The following is a 17966-nucleotide window of genomic DNA, read 5'->3' on the forward strand; positions in this document are numbered from 1 at the left end:
TCAAAATAGCTGCAAATTGCGATAACGAATCATACAAAATATACATTTGTGATAAATGATACAACGAATGGAATCAAATCCTAAGATTTGGTCTTCGTAGAAATTTCAAATTGTGAGAAAAACTGAATTTTTACAAATATTAAATAAAATCATGATGAATAATTTGTTTTGCAATATAATTGCTTCATTAATATAATAAATTACTTATCTACACGACAGCATAAAAACAAAATTTCATGGTCATGTCGGATTAATCGGAAATGAAAATACTGTTTTTACAGCTAACCAAGAAATAAAATAGAAATAATGATATTGAAGTGTCTAAATAATTTCTAAAGATAAATAGCTAAATATGCACAGTTATTTGAGTTATTTCTAATACCCTGTGTATTTGATCAAACACAACCTGCAGAAAAATCAAATAAAAATACATATTATAACTCTAAACAGCAAGTATAAAAATCCAATCTAGTTATAAGTACTTAATGAGTAAAAAAAATTAGTATAATCATTCAGTGCCGTAGCCAGGGGGAGGCTGAGGGGGCTGCAGCCCCCCCGAAATGTTAATAAAATTTAAAAATTATTTTAATGGTCTATGCCATAGACTGTGTGCCATACCCACCAATGAATGACCTTTTTTTTTTTTACCATACAACAGAAAATTAAACTATTTTATTACATTTTATGTAATTACGAAAAAAATGTATAATAAGTATAATATATAGTATTTGACACGGCCGCTGGTAAACTCGTAATTGTCATACTCACAGGTAAGGATTGACGATAAAACTGAATTTGAACTTTGAACATCAACGAAAAGTAATAGATGATTATATTTTTGTATTATTTAAAAAAATAGTGCGACCCACCAAAAGTATAATCGCGACCCACTTTTGGGTCGCGACCCACAGTTTGGGAACCTCTGGTCTATGGTATTCGATCAAAAACTAAACCACCGCTGTGTAAAAAATTGATCAGCCCCCGACAATTGACTAACTTGGGAAAAAAAAATATCTGTTATAATGTAAAGAAGGGTGCGCTAACTCTGTCAAACCTGTGTAACCAAACTTAAAAACAAATACTAAACTTAGTTATAAAAATTTGACAAATTATGTATTGAAATAAAAAAAGTGAATATCAGCAGGATACGATTTGATTTCAAAACATCAAATACCTAACTTTATTATGCATCTTAAACAATTAAATTTCTTTTAAAATGTCTACTAAATTTCTACAAATGAACATGCTTACATGCAAATAAGATTTTTGCTTTATGTTTATGTTAAATAATTAAGACCTAGATACCCGTATAGTAGTAATTAAACATGATTTTTCGTAATATTAATTTATTATGACATTTTCTCATATCATATATCTTTTAATTTTAATATTTAACTAGCGGAATTATAATTTTGTAATAAAACCGTCAATAACCACGAAACGCATAACAATAAGTCAGGTGATATAATTTAAAATCATGAGTTGAAGGTTTAGTGAAATTCAAAAGTTTGAATCACATCTAAGTAGGTAAATTACATCTTGAAGATGTAAATTGAAAATAAACAAATTACTGAATACAGCCATCATCTTTCAAGTGGCAGACGGGCAGTGAAATATAAAGTAGTGAGAACCTATTCGAATTCATATTTATTTAAATAAGTACCAATATAAAGAAGATCGTCAATCTATTACTTAATAATTAGAAAAACGCTCAATCTAATTTGTTAACCAATTACTTACAATTTACTCCTAAATGGCTAAATCCTCTCATACTCCATTGATGTATTGAGGATTTTAAATTCATATTAATAAACGATACACATTGGGCTCAATAATTAAAATTTCTATGCATAATTTAAATTGTCTTATATATTACGTTTTAAGACGATATTTTAAATATAAAACGTTTCATTTTCTATTATTACGCAAACAATTGTTTTAATCAAATTATAAGTATAATTAGAATAAAAAAGTAAATCTTACACTCTTTTTGAACAGTTCTTTAGTCTTTAATTTCAGCAATAAACAGAAAAAGCACTAAAGTTTTTCACAAAAATTTACTTACTTGAGCAATTTGATCAAAGCGTCCAAATAGTTCGTTTAAAGTTTTCACAAGATCAGACGCCGATAATTGTTCAGATAATGGAGTGAAATTTACTATATCAGCATACAAAATGCTTTAAACATAAAAACGGTTAAATTAATTCAAATATATACGATACAATATAAATAGTATACTAGTTTAGAGAGGTTTAAGCTGTGTTAAGTTACTTACATATTATTATAAATAATATGAATGCGATTTCAAAATATTTAAGGGATATTATGTGACGTAGGTGTTATATGAAATATTTTTTTTATTCTGGATATAAGCACAAAAAACTAATTGGTAATAACACAGAACAATGTTATGTAATTACCCAAGTATTTATGCTGTACTAGACTAACTATACATTAAAGCTAGTAAAAAAACCGTTAAAAATTATATTACGCTCTTTTGGTAATAACGAACTGTTATGGTGCTGATATTTTAAAATAATAATAAAATATATGTGAAAGTTAAAAATTAAAAATTTTCAATCACATTATATTCATCTAAGCATAACAATTTAATATATTATATGAAAGTGTATAAAATATTGAGTTTTACTTTTTCAAAAAAAAAATCATTAAATCCCAAAAAACCTAATTATTTTAAATTTAAATATTATTTTATCAACACATAAATTAACTTAATATCTTAAAATAGATTAATTATAAAATATTTAATTACACAAATATAAAAACCACCATTGTAATTAAAAAAAATCGGTGATAATATTCAATTTAATTATCATAAAAAGTGTTAATTTTAACAATGAGTTGCTAATGAAATTAATGAGCAGAGTTTATAATTATGTTGAGATACAAGATTATTTAAATGTATACATTAAAGATAAATTTAAATTTATCATTAATTATATGTCTATAGTATTCTATAATCTATAGTGCCCTAGCTATAGCTAAAACGTATAATAGACTACTTGTTGTAACTATACAATTAATTATGAAAAAAGACTTTTAAATAATTTTAGAAACTGGATTTGAAAACGAGAAATTAAAAACTTAATTTTCTTAGCAAGTTAGACCTATCATTATTCACTCGTAATGCATATTTTTATGTACACCTTCATAATATTATAATTTATAAAGTATATTTACATTTGTTTAAAATGAATATATTATTATTAATATTTATAATTTATTCATAAGTTGACATTTTTCTACTAAGAGAGCTTTTGAATTCTAGTTTTTGAGTTGAGTATATTATTATCATATTTACATATTGATCTATATGTTTGCAACAAATTGCAAAAACATATAACACGTGATTAAAAAAAAAACTATATTTTTTGAAGTTGCCTACACACAAAAATATTATAATACAAATGTGGATCTTACCTAACGTTATTATGGCGCTGTACATACATCTCGTGAAATCTTGTTTGTTTATTTGCTACATCGTCTTGACATGCATCAGCCATTTTAAGCATTATACTTCTCTTTACCTAAAACCAAAAATTAAAATGTGAACTAAAAGTTATCTGTAAGGTTATTATATTCAGTATCAACAAATTTATACATTGTATATAAGTATATAACTTAATGGGTTTCATCATATTTGTCAATGAACGATTAGCGAAATTTTCGAATGTAATTACTTTAATCTTAACCTCTATAAAGTAATACAATTTTGATATGTTTTTGTTTATTGTTACTAATTCATTTATCAATTTTAAGAATCATAACGGCAACGGTTTTAACACTCAACATAATAATTTAGAATACATTTTCAACTTTTTTTAGTTTTGTTGAATTAATTTAAAAGAAATAATGCGCATTTTTATAGAAACAAGAAACAATTAGTATACCATTTGTAAAGTTTTATATTTTAAACTCTTAAAATGTCAAAAAAGTATGTGAAACTTTGTTATAGTACTTAAATGAAACAACGATGAAGTATATAAATTCTATAATGTGTAAAATTAAAATATTTAAAATTTTCTTTTTAAAATTTTATAATAAGTAATTAAATGTGTTACATTATTTTAGTTCGCATTTAATAAAAATTGGTAGGTAGGTAGGTAGGTAGGTAGGTAGGTAGGTAAAAACTAAGAAAAACGTAGAAACATTTTTTTTTTGTGGTTTGCTTTTATAATTTAAATTTTCACCATATTATTTGATGGCAGATTTACAGTATGCGAATTAATAGATAACAAAAAGTTTGCTCAAATAGTTAAAAACTGATTACAATTGAATAAACAAATCATGAAAAATGAACCAATTCAATTGAAAATGTAGAGAAACAAAATATTAAAAATAATGTGACGTTATATCAATATACTAATATATTTTTTTAATTAGAATAAAAAATGTATTATATAAGTATATATATGTTTACATTTTCGTCATAAATAAAAGCGTTAAAAAAAAAAACACCATACCTAGATATATTATTTTTTTATATTTTTATTGTCAACCACGAACACTCGGTAAACCTTCAGAAAAATAACATAATTTTTTCACGGATTAAAATGTTGATAGAATGAGTAGGTATGATACATTTTAGTTTTAAATAATAGTTGTGTACATCTGTTTGTTTTCAATAAAATTTAAAATAAATGAAACCCAATATTTAAAAAGTTAGAAATAAAGTTTAATTAAAATTGATGATCATGTAAAAATAAAGTTGCGAGTTACTTTTGACGTTTTGTATTTGTTACAGTTGTCTAAATATCTTAACTTTAAAATTGAAAACATTTTAAGAAGTACCTACTAAAAAAAAACAATTTATTTTCACAATTAATTCAAACACGGATGCATTTTAATTATTAAATCAATAATGTAATTTTCAAAAATGTTTTGAAATTGCGTGATGTATGTTTATTAATTATTACCAATAATCTATTAAATATGTGTGATTGACGACAACCGATTGGAACTCTATTATTGGGAGTGTCGAGTAATGCGTGTTACAATAGTCCAATTTGCTTATTATCGAACGTACCTAATTTAAAAAAAATATTAAAGTATAATAGCACAAAGGCAAAAAAATTAAAGATTCCATCATAAAAAACATGGCAACGTGGTTTTTTTAATACTCAAATATAATATATTATGCATAATTCCAATAATCAAACAATAATATCTTAAATAAAAATTACAGTGATAGGATAATATACCAATGGCATGGCACAATTTAATTATATCTATCAGTTGGATAATATAGTAGGTAAAACAAACATCAAACTAACTAACAAAAATAGATAATATTTTTTTTTTGTAAAAATGTAATTAATAAAATTAATATAAACAGTCCAGTTCATCTTGGCACTCGGTAACTGTTATGATTTTTTTTAAAAAAAAACAGTATTTTAAAAACATATATATAATATTTTTGAAACAAATTTAGGCTTTTATAAATTATATCTGAACTGAAAATAAAATGGTGTTGGACGTAGCTACGTTTTGAAGCTACATGCACTGCGGTTTGTAAACTTCAGGTTTTTATTGATTAAGAGACGACTAATAATTATCAATAAATAACTGACGTAATATCGATTTTATGATTTTTTTCTTTTGACAATGGACATGGTGTATTTTACTTTTTGTATTATTGTTGACTTTAATGAATTATTTACAAAATAATAAAACCTTGGTAAGATAAAAATTAATTATTAATTATTATTAGAGTTATTTAGAAGTATTTATAAAACCATTCCTTTGAAAGTCCTACTAGTTAGGTAAGTTAATAATGGTTACTGTGTCTAGAACATTTAATATTTTGGATATTGCGTCTTATAAAAAGGTAATAGTATAGAAAGTATAATGACACGTTAGTTTTCATTTAGTTGAACATAAATAACCATTTATCGACACCACTAAGTATATAAGCGGATTCAATGTATGCTAGTCGTATGATCTATCACCATCTTGTAATATCATATAGATTTTACAAGTATGATAACACTAAGTATACATATTATGTTAGTTACGGTAATCTGTAAGTTCTAATTCATTTGTTGTTGATAGTAAAATAGATTGGAAAAATGTATGAAATATGAATATTGTAATACATAGAAATTTATTTATATCGACTGTATACTATCAATTAGTAATTATTATACTTGCCTAATGTGATGTAAACTAAATAATTTAAAATGAAAATCATTAAACATGTATTTAACAATTTTAATATTTATAAATAAATTTTATCGATAAATAATATTTGAAATTTAAAACTATTTAATGTTTTGGCTTCGTCATTTAAAACTTTGGTGTGAGATAAATAAAATTGCACTTTATATTTTCATAAAGAATACATATTATTTATTAATGAATAACAAGGATAACATTCATAGATGTTCATGAAAAATGAAAATAATACAATTTTCGATGATAAATTATGTTTCATATTTTGTTTTTAATTTAAATGATGTTTAAGTAAGTATTAATATTTATATAATGGAAAAAAAAAATATTTTTTAAAACATCTCGTGCTAGCATTTAATTAAGTTTTTTTAGTTCTTACATCAAAACGAATTTGAAGGTTTAAAGTCAGCTACAACAATTGTTAATCTAGACAATTATTATTCAGATATTTTAGGCCCAAGGCCCTGAGTCAAACTTTGAAACTACTAGTTTTTCAAAAACATTTTTTGTATTTATTTATTTATTTAATGTACCTTGCACTATTTTTGATTTAGTTTTGGATACAACAAGCACCGTTTTACTAATTTTTTTTTTTTGACCATCTAACCTTATACTGATTAGTATTAGTATTGATGATGAATAGTTATGTTTCCCGAACATATTGTACAAATTATTATTAAAAGCACATCACACCTTTGAGATACCTGTAAAATGGATTTCGGACAGTGATGTGCCTAAACTGCCTATCTAAAACGCCGTGAGATAAGATATGGATATTTTAATAATAATAGAAAGTTTTTATAAAATATAATACTATGTTATAATGAATTATTTGTAGAGAAGCTGTTTTCTTTAATTTATAAATGGTTTTTTTTTTTTAAATAGTACTTATTTAATTGTTTGGCGATTATATTATGATATTAATGTAGGTACTAGGTATTATATATCATTATATCGCATTTATTTTATAAAATGAGCTGCAAGTCTTTTAAAATGTTAAAAGAAGATTTTCTACATTTTTTACTTGCAGTTTATATTACATTATTAAATGTTAGCATTGTTATATAAATTGGTGTTATTTATAAAATACTTACAAGGTGTTTTTATAAAATCAAATACCATAAAATCTACAATTGTTCAACTACTATCTTAAATGATTATTCAAGACAATTAAATAATAATTTAACATACATACTAAAATACTACATATAACTTCATGATTTTTTTCATGCATAAAAACATTTTAAATTATGTGGAAAATTATATATATATATTCATTATAAATATTGAATACCGTATCGTTTTCCAAGTGATAATATTATATATTTTTGAAAGACTAATTTACATTCAGTACCACGAAAATTTGACATATGAGCTTAATACAATTTCAATTTGATATTTCCAAAGTTTTGTAATTTATCAATTTCCATACACACCTATAGATATACTAAGTAAGACGTATTAGCTAAAATCTAGTGGAATTTATTCTATATATAATATGCAATATTTAATACCTAAATATAAAAAATATTCAGTTAACTAAATGATCTGCATATGCAATTTAAAAAAAGCAAATAAAATAATTAATTTTTTGAGACGACACATAATTATATCTTAACTATATTTTTTGAAAAAAAATGTCTGTTACATTATTAAATTATACATGTATTAAAATAATTTATGTTCACCCATTATAAAATTGAGAGCTTATATAGATTTTTCAACAAAGCAATAATATTTTTTTCAAGGGTCAATGTAAACAAGACTGGCTGATATATTATTTTTTTATTAAAACATGTATTCAATACTTTCTAACTTCTTTAATCTGATATTATATCTTAAAATTCTAGGTTGGTAAAATAAAAATTAAATAAGTGTTTAAATAAGAATTGAATGGGCTACTGAGTTTAGGTTTGTTACATTTCATATTTGAAATATTTTAATTTGAAAGCAATAAATCACTAAACAAAACGGTTTTAAGCAAAGTTTGTTAAAAACTGAATTGTTTTAATAATTTTTTACTTGTATTTTTCAGAATAACCGGAATATCATAATGAGTTCAAAAAAGTTATACTTGATATAGTTATACATGGAAATCAGGTAAATATTGTGAAAGCTTCGTTAAATTATAAATAAATTAATGTATTCCATTTTTGAATAAAATGTATGCATTTAGATATTTAATAGCACTCAATTAATCATTTTTATTTTTATACAAACGTATTAATTATCCCAGGGTTGTTCAAATTGATGACTTTAAATAAATAAATAAATGTAATAGATACATACAAATTAAATAAATGATGGGATAAACAATTGAGAAGTTTAAAAATATATCGTTAACCAAAACATTATAAAGCAAAAAGTACAATTAAATTAATCATAATGTGCACGAGTATAGGGCCTATATGTATAGTATTCAAACGAATAATTTATATTTTATGCATTTATAATTAGTATATTTTGAATTAAAAGACCTAAGACCTAAATAACTTTTTTCATCTACGAAATAATATGCGACATCTTTATGATTAACGTACGTATATATTCTTAGAGCACTTGGTAGATCAGTTAAAATCATTATTTATTTTTTATGTTTAGCAAGCTGTGTGCTACTTAATATCTTAAAGAATTTTTTGAGTTAGTGGTATAGATATATGATAACTATACGGTAATTTGAAAAGGTTATACATGCTTAAATAAAACAGACCCGGGGGGGGGGGGGTAGGACGTTTGCAGGAATTGTTATAACAAAGAAAACACTAGTTGAATAGTGTCAAAAATAATACCTATGACAAATAAAGGCAAACTTAATACGGATACATAATACATTAGTATTTATTTTTATTGAAAAAAATGAAGCTGAGAAATTTCAGCATTTTTTAAATTATAAAGTATACGCTATTTTATATGTTTTGGGTTTTTTGAGCAAATGTTTCTTTAATTGCGACATAAAGCTTTTGGAGAAGAAATCTTTTTGATTAATTCAAATATCGATGGTGCAGCTAATCAGCTGTGCATGTGTTCACAAAGAGCTTAGTGTCAACAAAAAAGTATATTTTAGAAAAGACCTACCTGCAGATAATAGAATACACTTGAAAATTGTCATATAACTTCTTTGTAGTTTGTATACTTTGTACATTTGAAGTGCTATACAAAATGTGCCAAAATCTTGACCTTATTGCTATTCTTCCTGATCTTTAACAATTGCTTTTCAAATTTCACAAGACCTTTAAAATTCCTACAATCTTTTTGCTATCAAGTTACAACTTTACTATATTCCTAATAAGTACCCACTTCAATGCCAGTGGATTATATACATATTACATAGGTATTAGACTTTAACGTTAACACTTAAATAATTTTTCAAACATTTCTCCAAAGTATAAAATAATGATTGCTTCTTTAAGTTTTAATGGACCTCTCAAGTTTCAATATTTGTTAAACATAGTATAAACTACAGATACAATTTAAGAATATTTGAAAATAACACTCATTATAAGCTAACTTATGAGTAGGTATATACATCAAATATTCAAATTATAGTATATAGAATATTGAAAAATAATCATATAATTATTTTCCAAAAAAAAGCTCAGTTTTTAATCTAATCATGTCTAATCAAGCGATCAAGTATAACACGAAGTTACTATTATTATGTAGGCATATAGGTTTACTCAAAGACTCATGTTTAAAAAGTATCTGTTGATTATTATTAGTAGTTAGATTTTCGATAACTCTGGTCGATAACTACTAAACCTAATAATAATAATTATGACTTTCGAAGCTGTCTATGGCATTAAGTTGTTTGGACAGTTCAGTACTTTATTTGATTTTGCCATTGTGTTTATTATGTAAGCATGTTTGAATTTAAATTAAAATCTAAATTAAATTTGTTTTGTATTTATTCCGAAAAAGCTCTCAAATTAGTCAAAAACTGATTACATTTATAATTGATACGCCATGTTTAGTTATAAATATTATGAATATATTATTAGAAATACATACAATATATTATCTGTTATTTTGCAAAACTAAATTTAAAAAAATTATTCTTAAAAATAAGTGATAATTGTTTCATGTTTGTATGCATAGAAGGAAAGTAGGACAATTTATAAGCACCTTCCTCCAAACAAAAATCCCAAGTGCGGGCTTGGTGAATGTAAGAATTAATAATTGATACCTAACAATAAATTAAATTAAAATAAAAGTGGTATGCTGCTTGATATTTTCTCTACAACTATGGTAACGTAATATTATACTATTTAGTATTTTGTATTGGTTGTTTGGAGAAATTTAGGAACTGTAACGTAAAATTAAAATATTTTAAAGAAATATCTATCACGATTACAAAAAAATTGTTTTATCTACCTCAACAAATACACTATTAAAATATTAACCTGAACTTTAACATATTATATTACTATAACTTTGTCTATGTAATTGCATAACTTTCTAAACCTAGAATGAAATGTATAAAGAACAATATATAGTATTTAATTTAATATTTTATAACTTAATTGGATACATGGTATTATGTGATTTCAATTATTTCATTATTTCAACAGAAATTAATAATTCCTATTCTCTCAGCCCTTAGGAATAGGTTCAGTTATTTTCGATGTTTCTAAAAGCATTTGCAGTATGTATCGCTATTAATTATTATTGTAAGACCCCTAAAGTGGTTAGATACATTATGAACACAGCTGCCTGATTTTGTGAAACCAACAATAAAATTAATTTACTTGGAATACAAACATTTAGTAACATATATAATATATTAGTTATGAACATTGGTAACACTTATGTAACGAGTATTGTTGTTAGTTATTTTATGTTTGATCATTAAAATTATGGAACAATTATAAATTATGTTATGATATATAAATATAACAATGTAGTATTTATACTACAAATGTAAATAATTACTAATTGTTAGTCGTATAATATGACTATATTACCTAACAATAAATCAATAACACATTTACTTAATTGATCATAAAATATTATTTTAGAATAAAAAATTGAAATGAGCATATTTTATATTCTTATATTCTAATTGAGGTACATTTTTATGCAATATAATACTATCAATTTTAACAAAGCCAACGGCCCTAGATGCCGAGGCTTTTATTAATAATAAAAAAAAAAATTTAACAAAGTACAAATAAATTAGTTTTATTCGCTTTAGTATAGCTGTATCGGTATACCTATGAAAAGTATAATATAATATATATTAAAAAGCAAAAGCAAGAAAAAAAATGGTTTTTTCACAACGTTGGACAATAGTCAACTGAAACAGTTTCAAACACGTCTTTGTTAACAACAATCAGTGTTAAACCTACTCATTATAATAGAGAGGATAGTATTGTTATTTGTTAGGTACCTATTTCTAGACTAGATTAAATTATACTCGAACACTGTTGTTAGCTCAAAATACAATAGAATACGGTTGAACCCAGACTATTGAAAAACGCTCAATATTTTTAACAAAAAGCTCAGTTGATTTCGAAGTACTCAGTCAGACATACAGTAAATAGTAATACACTAAACACGTGTTCCATACTAGAACTACACGCCACATATGGTTTAGGTATTATTTAGATGATTTTTCCTACAACGCATATAAAATATTTAATATTTATAATGATACAATTTTGTGGCATCAATAAATGATTAGGATAATTGTATTTTTTTAAGTAACTTAAACAAAACAATTATACCTATATTTATAAGTCATAGATATATTTTTGAGTTTATATTGTTTAAGTATACAGTTGAAATATTGCTTAATATTTATGAACATTTTGGAAATTCACTTTAGTCAAATAGCATATATGTAACAGACTTTTTTAAAACTTTATTTAATGTTTAAAATATAATGAGATTTTCAATGTATTGTTTCAATATTCAACGTTCAGCTTTTTTAATTAGTTTGTTATTATTGTTTTTAAATCAAAAAATAACTGTTATTGGAAAAACGACTAGATTGTAATATCAAAAAATATTAAAACTAGTTTATAATGTTAAGTTTTTCTTTTTAAATAGAACTAAATTATTTATATAAAGCCCATAAAGGTATAACCCATAGGTACTACGTAGAATGCAATAGAATGTCTAAAGTTTCATCTAATCATGATGTATTTATGGTTCAAACACACTGTTCTAAAGTTTTCGAATGAATTCTATAATATTAGTTTGAAGTTTAAATTACATTATATCATCCTTTGGAATTAAAAATAATGAGCTAATTTGATTTTCTTACACTATAGTTTGATCTATATAATAATTATTGTAATAGCTTTTACAAAGAACAGGTTTTTCTACATCTTAAAATTATTTTTAAACTATTTACTAATATTATATAACCTTCTATACATACGTTTTATAATGTATTTTTATTTTATGCATTCAAATATTATGCATTTATTTTTTGTCACACTTCTGTAAACATAATAATATATAAAAACAAGGGAAGTTTTTCTTTGCTGTTCAGAAGGCATCAAGTGTACCTCGCCATTGAAAATGTCACCATAATGGACGTTTTAAATTTGAATGTAATAATAAATCATTGTAAATGAAAAAATATCCTGAGCGAAGACTGTTTGTCAAGCCTCTATTTCAAAGGGTATTTTATCATATATTTATATTGGTATAATGTAATTTATTTTTCTATTTTAGTAATAATATTATTTCATACTAACTGATACTGATCCTGCACTGCGTTGCCAGTGACAAATTACGTACCTTAATACATTTTATACATATTTTCTCAGTTGTCTCATGCTTGGGCAGTGGATATTTCATCTTAGTATTGTATTTGTATTCTTATGTAGGCACTAGCATACAATATTTTAAGACATTAAATTCGTACATACCTCAGCCGCAATGTACGCTGGTATGACGCTAAGCAGTAGTTGTTCTTGTTGCTCTTTTTCACACTCCAGCTTAATTCTGGATTCAATGCATGTCCTGGTGCCCGAAAACATTATTCTGTTGGCTTTGTGTGTCATAAACTTATAATACCAACCAGTGGAGCTAGCTGAGAATAGTAGTATTACTTCAGCTATCATCTGAAAAAAGCAGTTTCGTATAGTTGTCAAACCAAAATAATAAGTTTGATATTTCATTGAAACTACATTTTTAATTCAGTATTATCCATTCAAAAATCACGTTTCAAAATAAATTCAACAACAATATAAACACTTTTTAATAATTGTTTTATAAAAATACAGTTTCCCACTCTGTAATAAAATTCTAACTCTTCGTTATTTTATAGTATTAATAAATAATAACCCTTAGAGTATTTCAATATATTGTCTTACACAATGCATATTGAATATTCCAGTTTCAGTTAAATTTTAAATTATTACAAAAGGTTTAGTTTCTTAAGACAAACGCATAAAAAAGGACTTAAAAATGTCTTTAAATAAACATTATTTGCAATTCAAACACACTTTAAACATATGTAAAGATCTCATTCATCGTTATTCAAATGATCCAAAGTATTTCTGTATATATGTATTGTATTAAACCTAGAACATACAATGTTCATTCTCCGGTTTAGTTGTTTCGTATCGCTCAAGGCTCAAGATTCAAGGCTTTTCAAAAGGGGGTAAGTACAGGGAATGTTAAAGATAATACAAACATCACTAGAGGAGTAAAATTCAGAGTTCAGAACATGGCTATTTTAAAATATTCAAAACTTTTAATAGGCAAGTGAATTATGAAGTATTGCTCGAGATATTACGAACGAATCCAGGTAGGTGCATTGTTGTATTATATTATTTTCTATTAATATTGAATAAGTTACAACGAAATTCATGAAAATAATAAGAGAATAATTAATATGTATGTAAAAACCTAATTTTATTAAATGCCAAATATCTATTGAATATAATAATATATTATGTGATTTAATCAGTAAAGTGAATTTCTAATACGATATAATACTATCTTCTATCCACACTACGTTCATGTAGATAGACATAAAATATATTCTGTAAATAATATCGTTATATATTTATTTTATCGCAAAATGACAAATCGAACCGTAATTGATATTTATTATTTATACTTAAAGAATCAGTGTAAGTAAATCCACCGAATTTAAGTTAGGATTGCAAGTGTAATAATAATGTGAATACTTTTGGCAAAATATTTTTTACCTTTGATAAATATTAACTGAAGTCCTTTGGCATGCAGATTATATGATTAAAAAAATACATATTAATTTAATATAGTTTGGGTATGATTTTGTTTTGGGCTTGTTACATTTCTTTAATGACAACCTATACACACAATATTAGATTTACAGAAGTAAAATATTTCCATTTATAAGTGAACTAATAAATTTAAGATATTGGATCTAGGTATATAGTTTCTTAAAATTATAAGCATTTTAATTTTAGATATAAGGTGTAAAGCGGATCGGAATAATCCAAAGAATTTGTGGTGACCTTATCTTAAATCTAAAATTGAAATGACTAAAAATTAATTAATATTGTTAACATACTTACACGTATTGCTTTAATTCGTTAAATTAAAAGTACGCAAATATTTAAAAATACTGAGTTACGAGTCATTCTATTCGTTTACATGGCAACATTGTTTTCGTAGTATAAAAATTAACCCTGTAGATAATAATTATTGTTCAATACTGTTCAAATAATGGCGATGTATAGAATCGTAGGTGTTCGCATATAGTAGGTATCATTGTAAAAATAGTATCAGTAATTTAGGTAGCAATAAATGGAAATAATAAGTTTTCGATTAAATAACTCTCATCCATATGGAACATAATTTAAAGCAAATAAAAGGGGAAGGCGGTATAACGGTGTACAATAACGTCAATAACGTGCCCGAGAGACAATGTCGTAAGCTGCTATATTATTTCGTCATTTGGATTTTAGTTAAGTGATATAAATAAGTACGAATATACGAAAATTCATCTTATTTCAAATACGACAAGAAATACTTATACTTAAAAGATCACAAAATGTTCTAAAGCCCAAGTTCGGTAAAAATCGTCATCAAGACATCGATGTTCTCAAAATATGTTTTTAATATTTATATTGTGTAACATTGGGTCATCGTATTTATTGAAAATTAAAGATTTAATAAATGATTGCTCCACAAGTAAGCTGGTGCATTTTAGAAGTATATAAATAATCTACAATGTATTTTCTATGGCTGCCACAACCAAATTCTACCTAAGTCGACGTGACATGTTTTGCAAATTATCTGAAGACTACCCTGTAATGCAATAGATATACTTACGCCGTATAATACTTGTGTAGAAACAGTATAATCAAACTGAACTTTAAAATATAAAATACCAATATTTTAGGCAGAATATCAAAATTGGTATTGATTTCAGAAGCACTCAAGTACCGAGATATGTATACAGTGCTAAATCGATAATTTCGCGAGGATTTCAGTTGATACCATTCGGAGCCTATTTTTCACGTTTTTATTTCTTATTATAATATAATCAGAATACCTACAGACTACAGTGTATCGAAAACCATACACGTGTGTCAATATATTATAATAACGTGCACGTCATATTGTTTTGAAACGAAACACTATATTTCTAAAAATGAACTTACATTTAAACTTGATTGGAATTTGATTTGATATTTCTATTATCATAAAATATGTACACATTAGTACGCACTACATATTATTTTTAAAAACAGAAAGAAATTGAGTGTACTTTTTTATTGAGTAGGTTGATGTAATGGATGTGTTAAATTAAAATTCATTGTTAAATTTTTGCACATTAAAAACGATTCTTAACAGGGAGCGTACCTATGCCTCCATTTAAAAGGATACTTTATAATTTAATGTATTAATAGGTCATTAGTAGGTATATGACTTAAAGTAATTTTTTTCTATGTCATAGTATTTTGGTATGTAGAACTAATATTTATATTTATATTTCCAAAAAACATCGGATATAGTACAATATTATAAACCATATACCTACTATTTTATTTATTAGCATATAAGTCAATATCACGTACCGTAGAACGGCCTGTCCAAGCACTGCTCAAGATGTAAATAGCTTAACACAATTTTTTTAAATTGTATAGTTTATAGAAAATATGATAGAATACGCTATTGTGACCAATTTCAAGTCCCCACGGTTAATATTTTTTGAATTAAAACTTACAACATAAAATCGTTATATTTTGTTTAAACATTAAGTTTGTCAATAATTGTATTTACTATTTATTTTACAGTAAGAAAAAAAAATGTTCACTATTTATTTACAATAAAAACACGCAAAGACCATTGTAAGACCAACAATCAATGCATTCAAAGCTTCTAATAGAATTTATTACCTACCAGTTGGTAATTAAAATACGATATAACCTTAAGTTGAAGTTATTGAAAAATAAAATGATGTTCTTTCGATATGAAATCGCTTCTATTGAGGACAAATGAAATTTTTTTTTCAAAGCATATTATAGGTATCCTTAGTGTCAATCGATGCATGCAGTAAATTTCGATTAAATTATCTCGTCCTGTTTGTGTTATTATTGAGTATGTTTATTAGCATAATGACATGTGCTAACTATATAGCAGCGGATTTTAATATTTTCATGGTTGAGTGACCTCTCCTGTCAATTGCATAGTACCATGCGTCCATACATAAGTGTACAAGAAGAATATCTGGCCGATATACCTACACCTTAAAATGTTTTTGTAAAATCATTATCGATCTACAGTAAAAGTTTTTATTTTAAGAACCAATTGTAGCTAAAACCTGCAGAATAATAAGCGTTATTGAACAATCATTGCGTAACATCGTAAATCCGTTTTGTTTTTTTTGTTTTTTCCAAGTTCAAAGTATGCACAGATCTCATTCTATTTTTTATTTCGTATAGTAAAGTAATCAGTCATTATGTATCATTATAATAATATCGCTATAGGCAGGTGGCGGATTACGTTGTGCATAAGTCTTGTTTTGTATTAAGACGCGGTGTTGCACTAAGTGTTCTCAAACGTTAAGTGGTTATCACATTAATTTGGAAAGTATAAACATGTGGAACAATGAAATGATTAACTCCATATTGGCATATTGCCGTATAAAATAGGGTACGCAATGTAATAAGTGATAACCTAACCTTTAAACGTCGAAGCGTGGAGTGATGGACGTTTAAAAAAGGGACAGTGGGTACGTATTGGTGACGATATCTGGAGCAGTCGAAGAGGAGAGATGGCGAATGTAACAGTTTAGGGGGGTTGTTACGGATTATCCAAATGGGTAGGGGAAAAACAGATAAATTGAAAAAAAAAAACTAACTGTCGTTAGCGACGCTTACCTGTTTGACGTGCTGCGCGTTTGGTGCCCACTGGATTTCGGCTAGCAAAGACATGATGTGCACAGCCACCATGGCGGCCGTGGCGAAAGACGCGACGGCCACGTGCGTTGGCACCATCGAGTGCGTGGCCACCAAAACAGGTACCAGCGCGTAGGCGGCGTGCATGACCCCACTGGTGGACAGTACGGCAGTGGCAGACGCGGCCACGGTGGCCGCAGACAGCGCGGCCGCTGCAGGTCTCGAGTTCAACGCTGTCGGAGCGGCCTGTGTGAGGAAGAATGTGCAGGCGAACGTCAGCCACGCTACTGACACTGACAGAAACGGAGGTCTTGCCACTGATTCGGCCTGTAAATTTGAAAACGAAAACATCAGTTCGATAATGAATTATTTTTTACGAACCTAACGCTCTGGCTGAAATAGAATTTCGTATTTTTTCGTAAA

The 17966-nt window shown here is 25.9% G+C and overlaps 1 protein-coding gene across 2 annotated transcripts in view; it reads right to left on the bottom strand.

Moving 5' to 3' along the window:
• Positions 1-17966, bottom strand: part of LOC111034788 (adenylate cyclase type 2) — a 73879-nt gene that overhangs the window by 18998 nt on the left and 36915 nt on the right. For both annotated transcript variants that reach the window (XM_022316164.1, XM_022316155.1), the window contains 4 exons: positions 17526-17870; positions 13071-13265; positions 3442-3548; positions 2066-2177 (listed from right to left, as the gene is read on the bottom strand). In XM_022316164.1, the coding sequence (XP_022171856.1) occupies positions 2066-2177; positions 3442-3548; positions 13071-13265; positions 17526-17870 (759 nt within the window). The remainder of the gene's footprint in view (positions 1-2065; positions 2178-3441; positions 3549-13070; positions 13266-17525; positions 17871-17966) is intronic.

This window comes from Myzus persicae, unplaced genomic scaffold (assembly GCF_001856785.1).
Source record: "Myzus persicae strain clone G006 unplaced genomic scaffold, MPER_G0061.0, whole genome shotgun sequence".
Lineage (NCBI taxonomy): Eukaryota > Metazoa > Arthropoda > Insecta > Hemiptera > Aphididae > Myzus > Myzus persicae.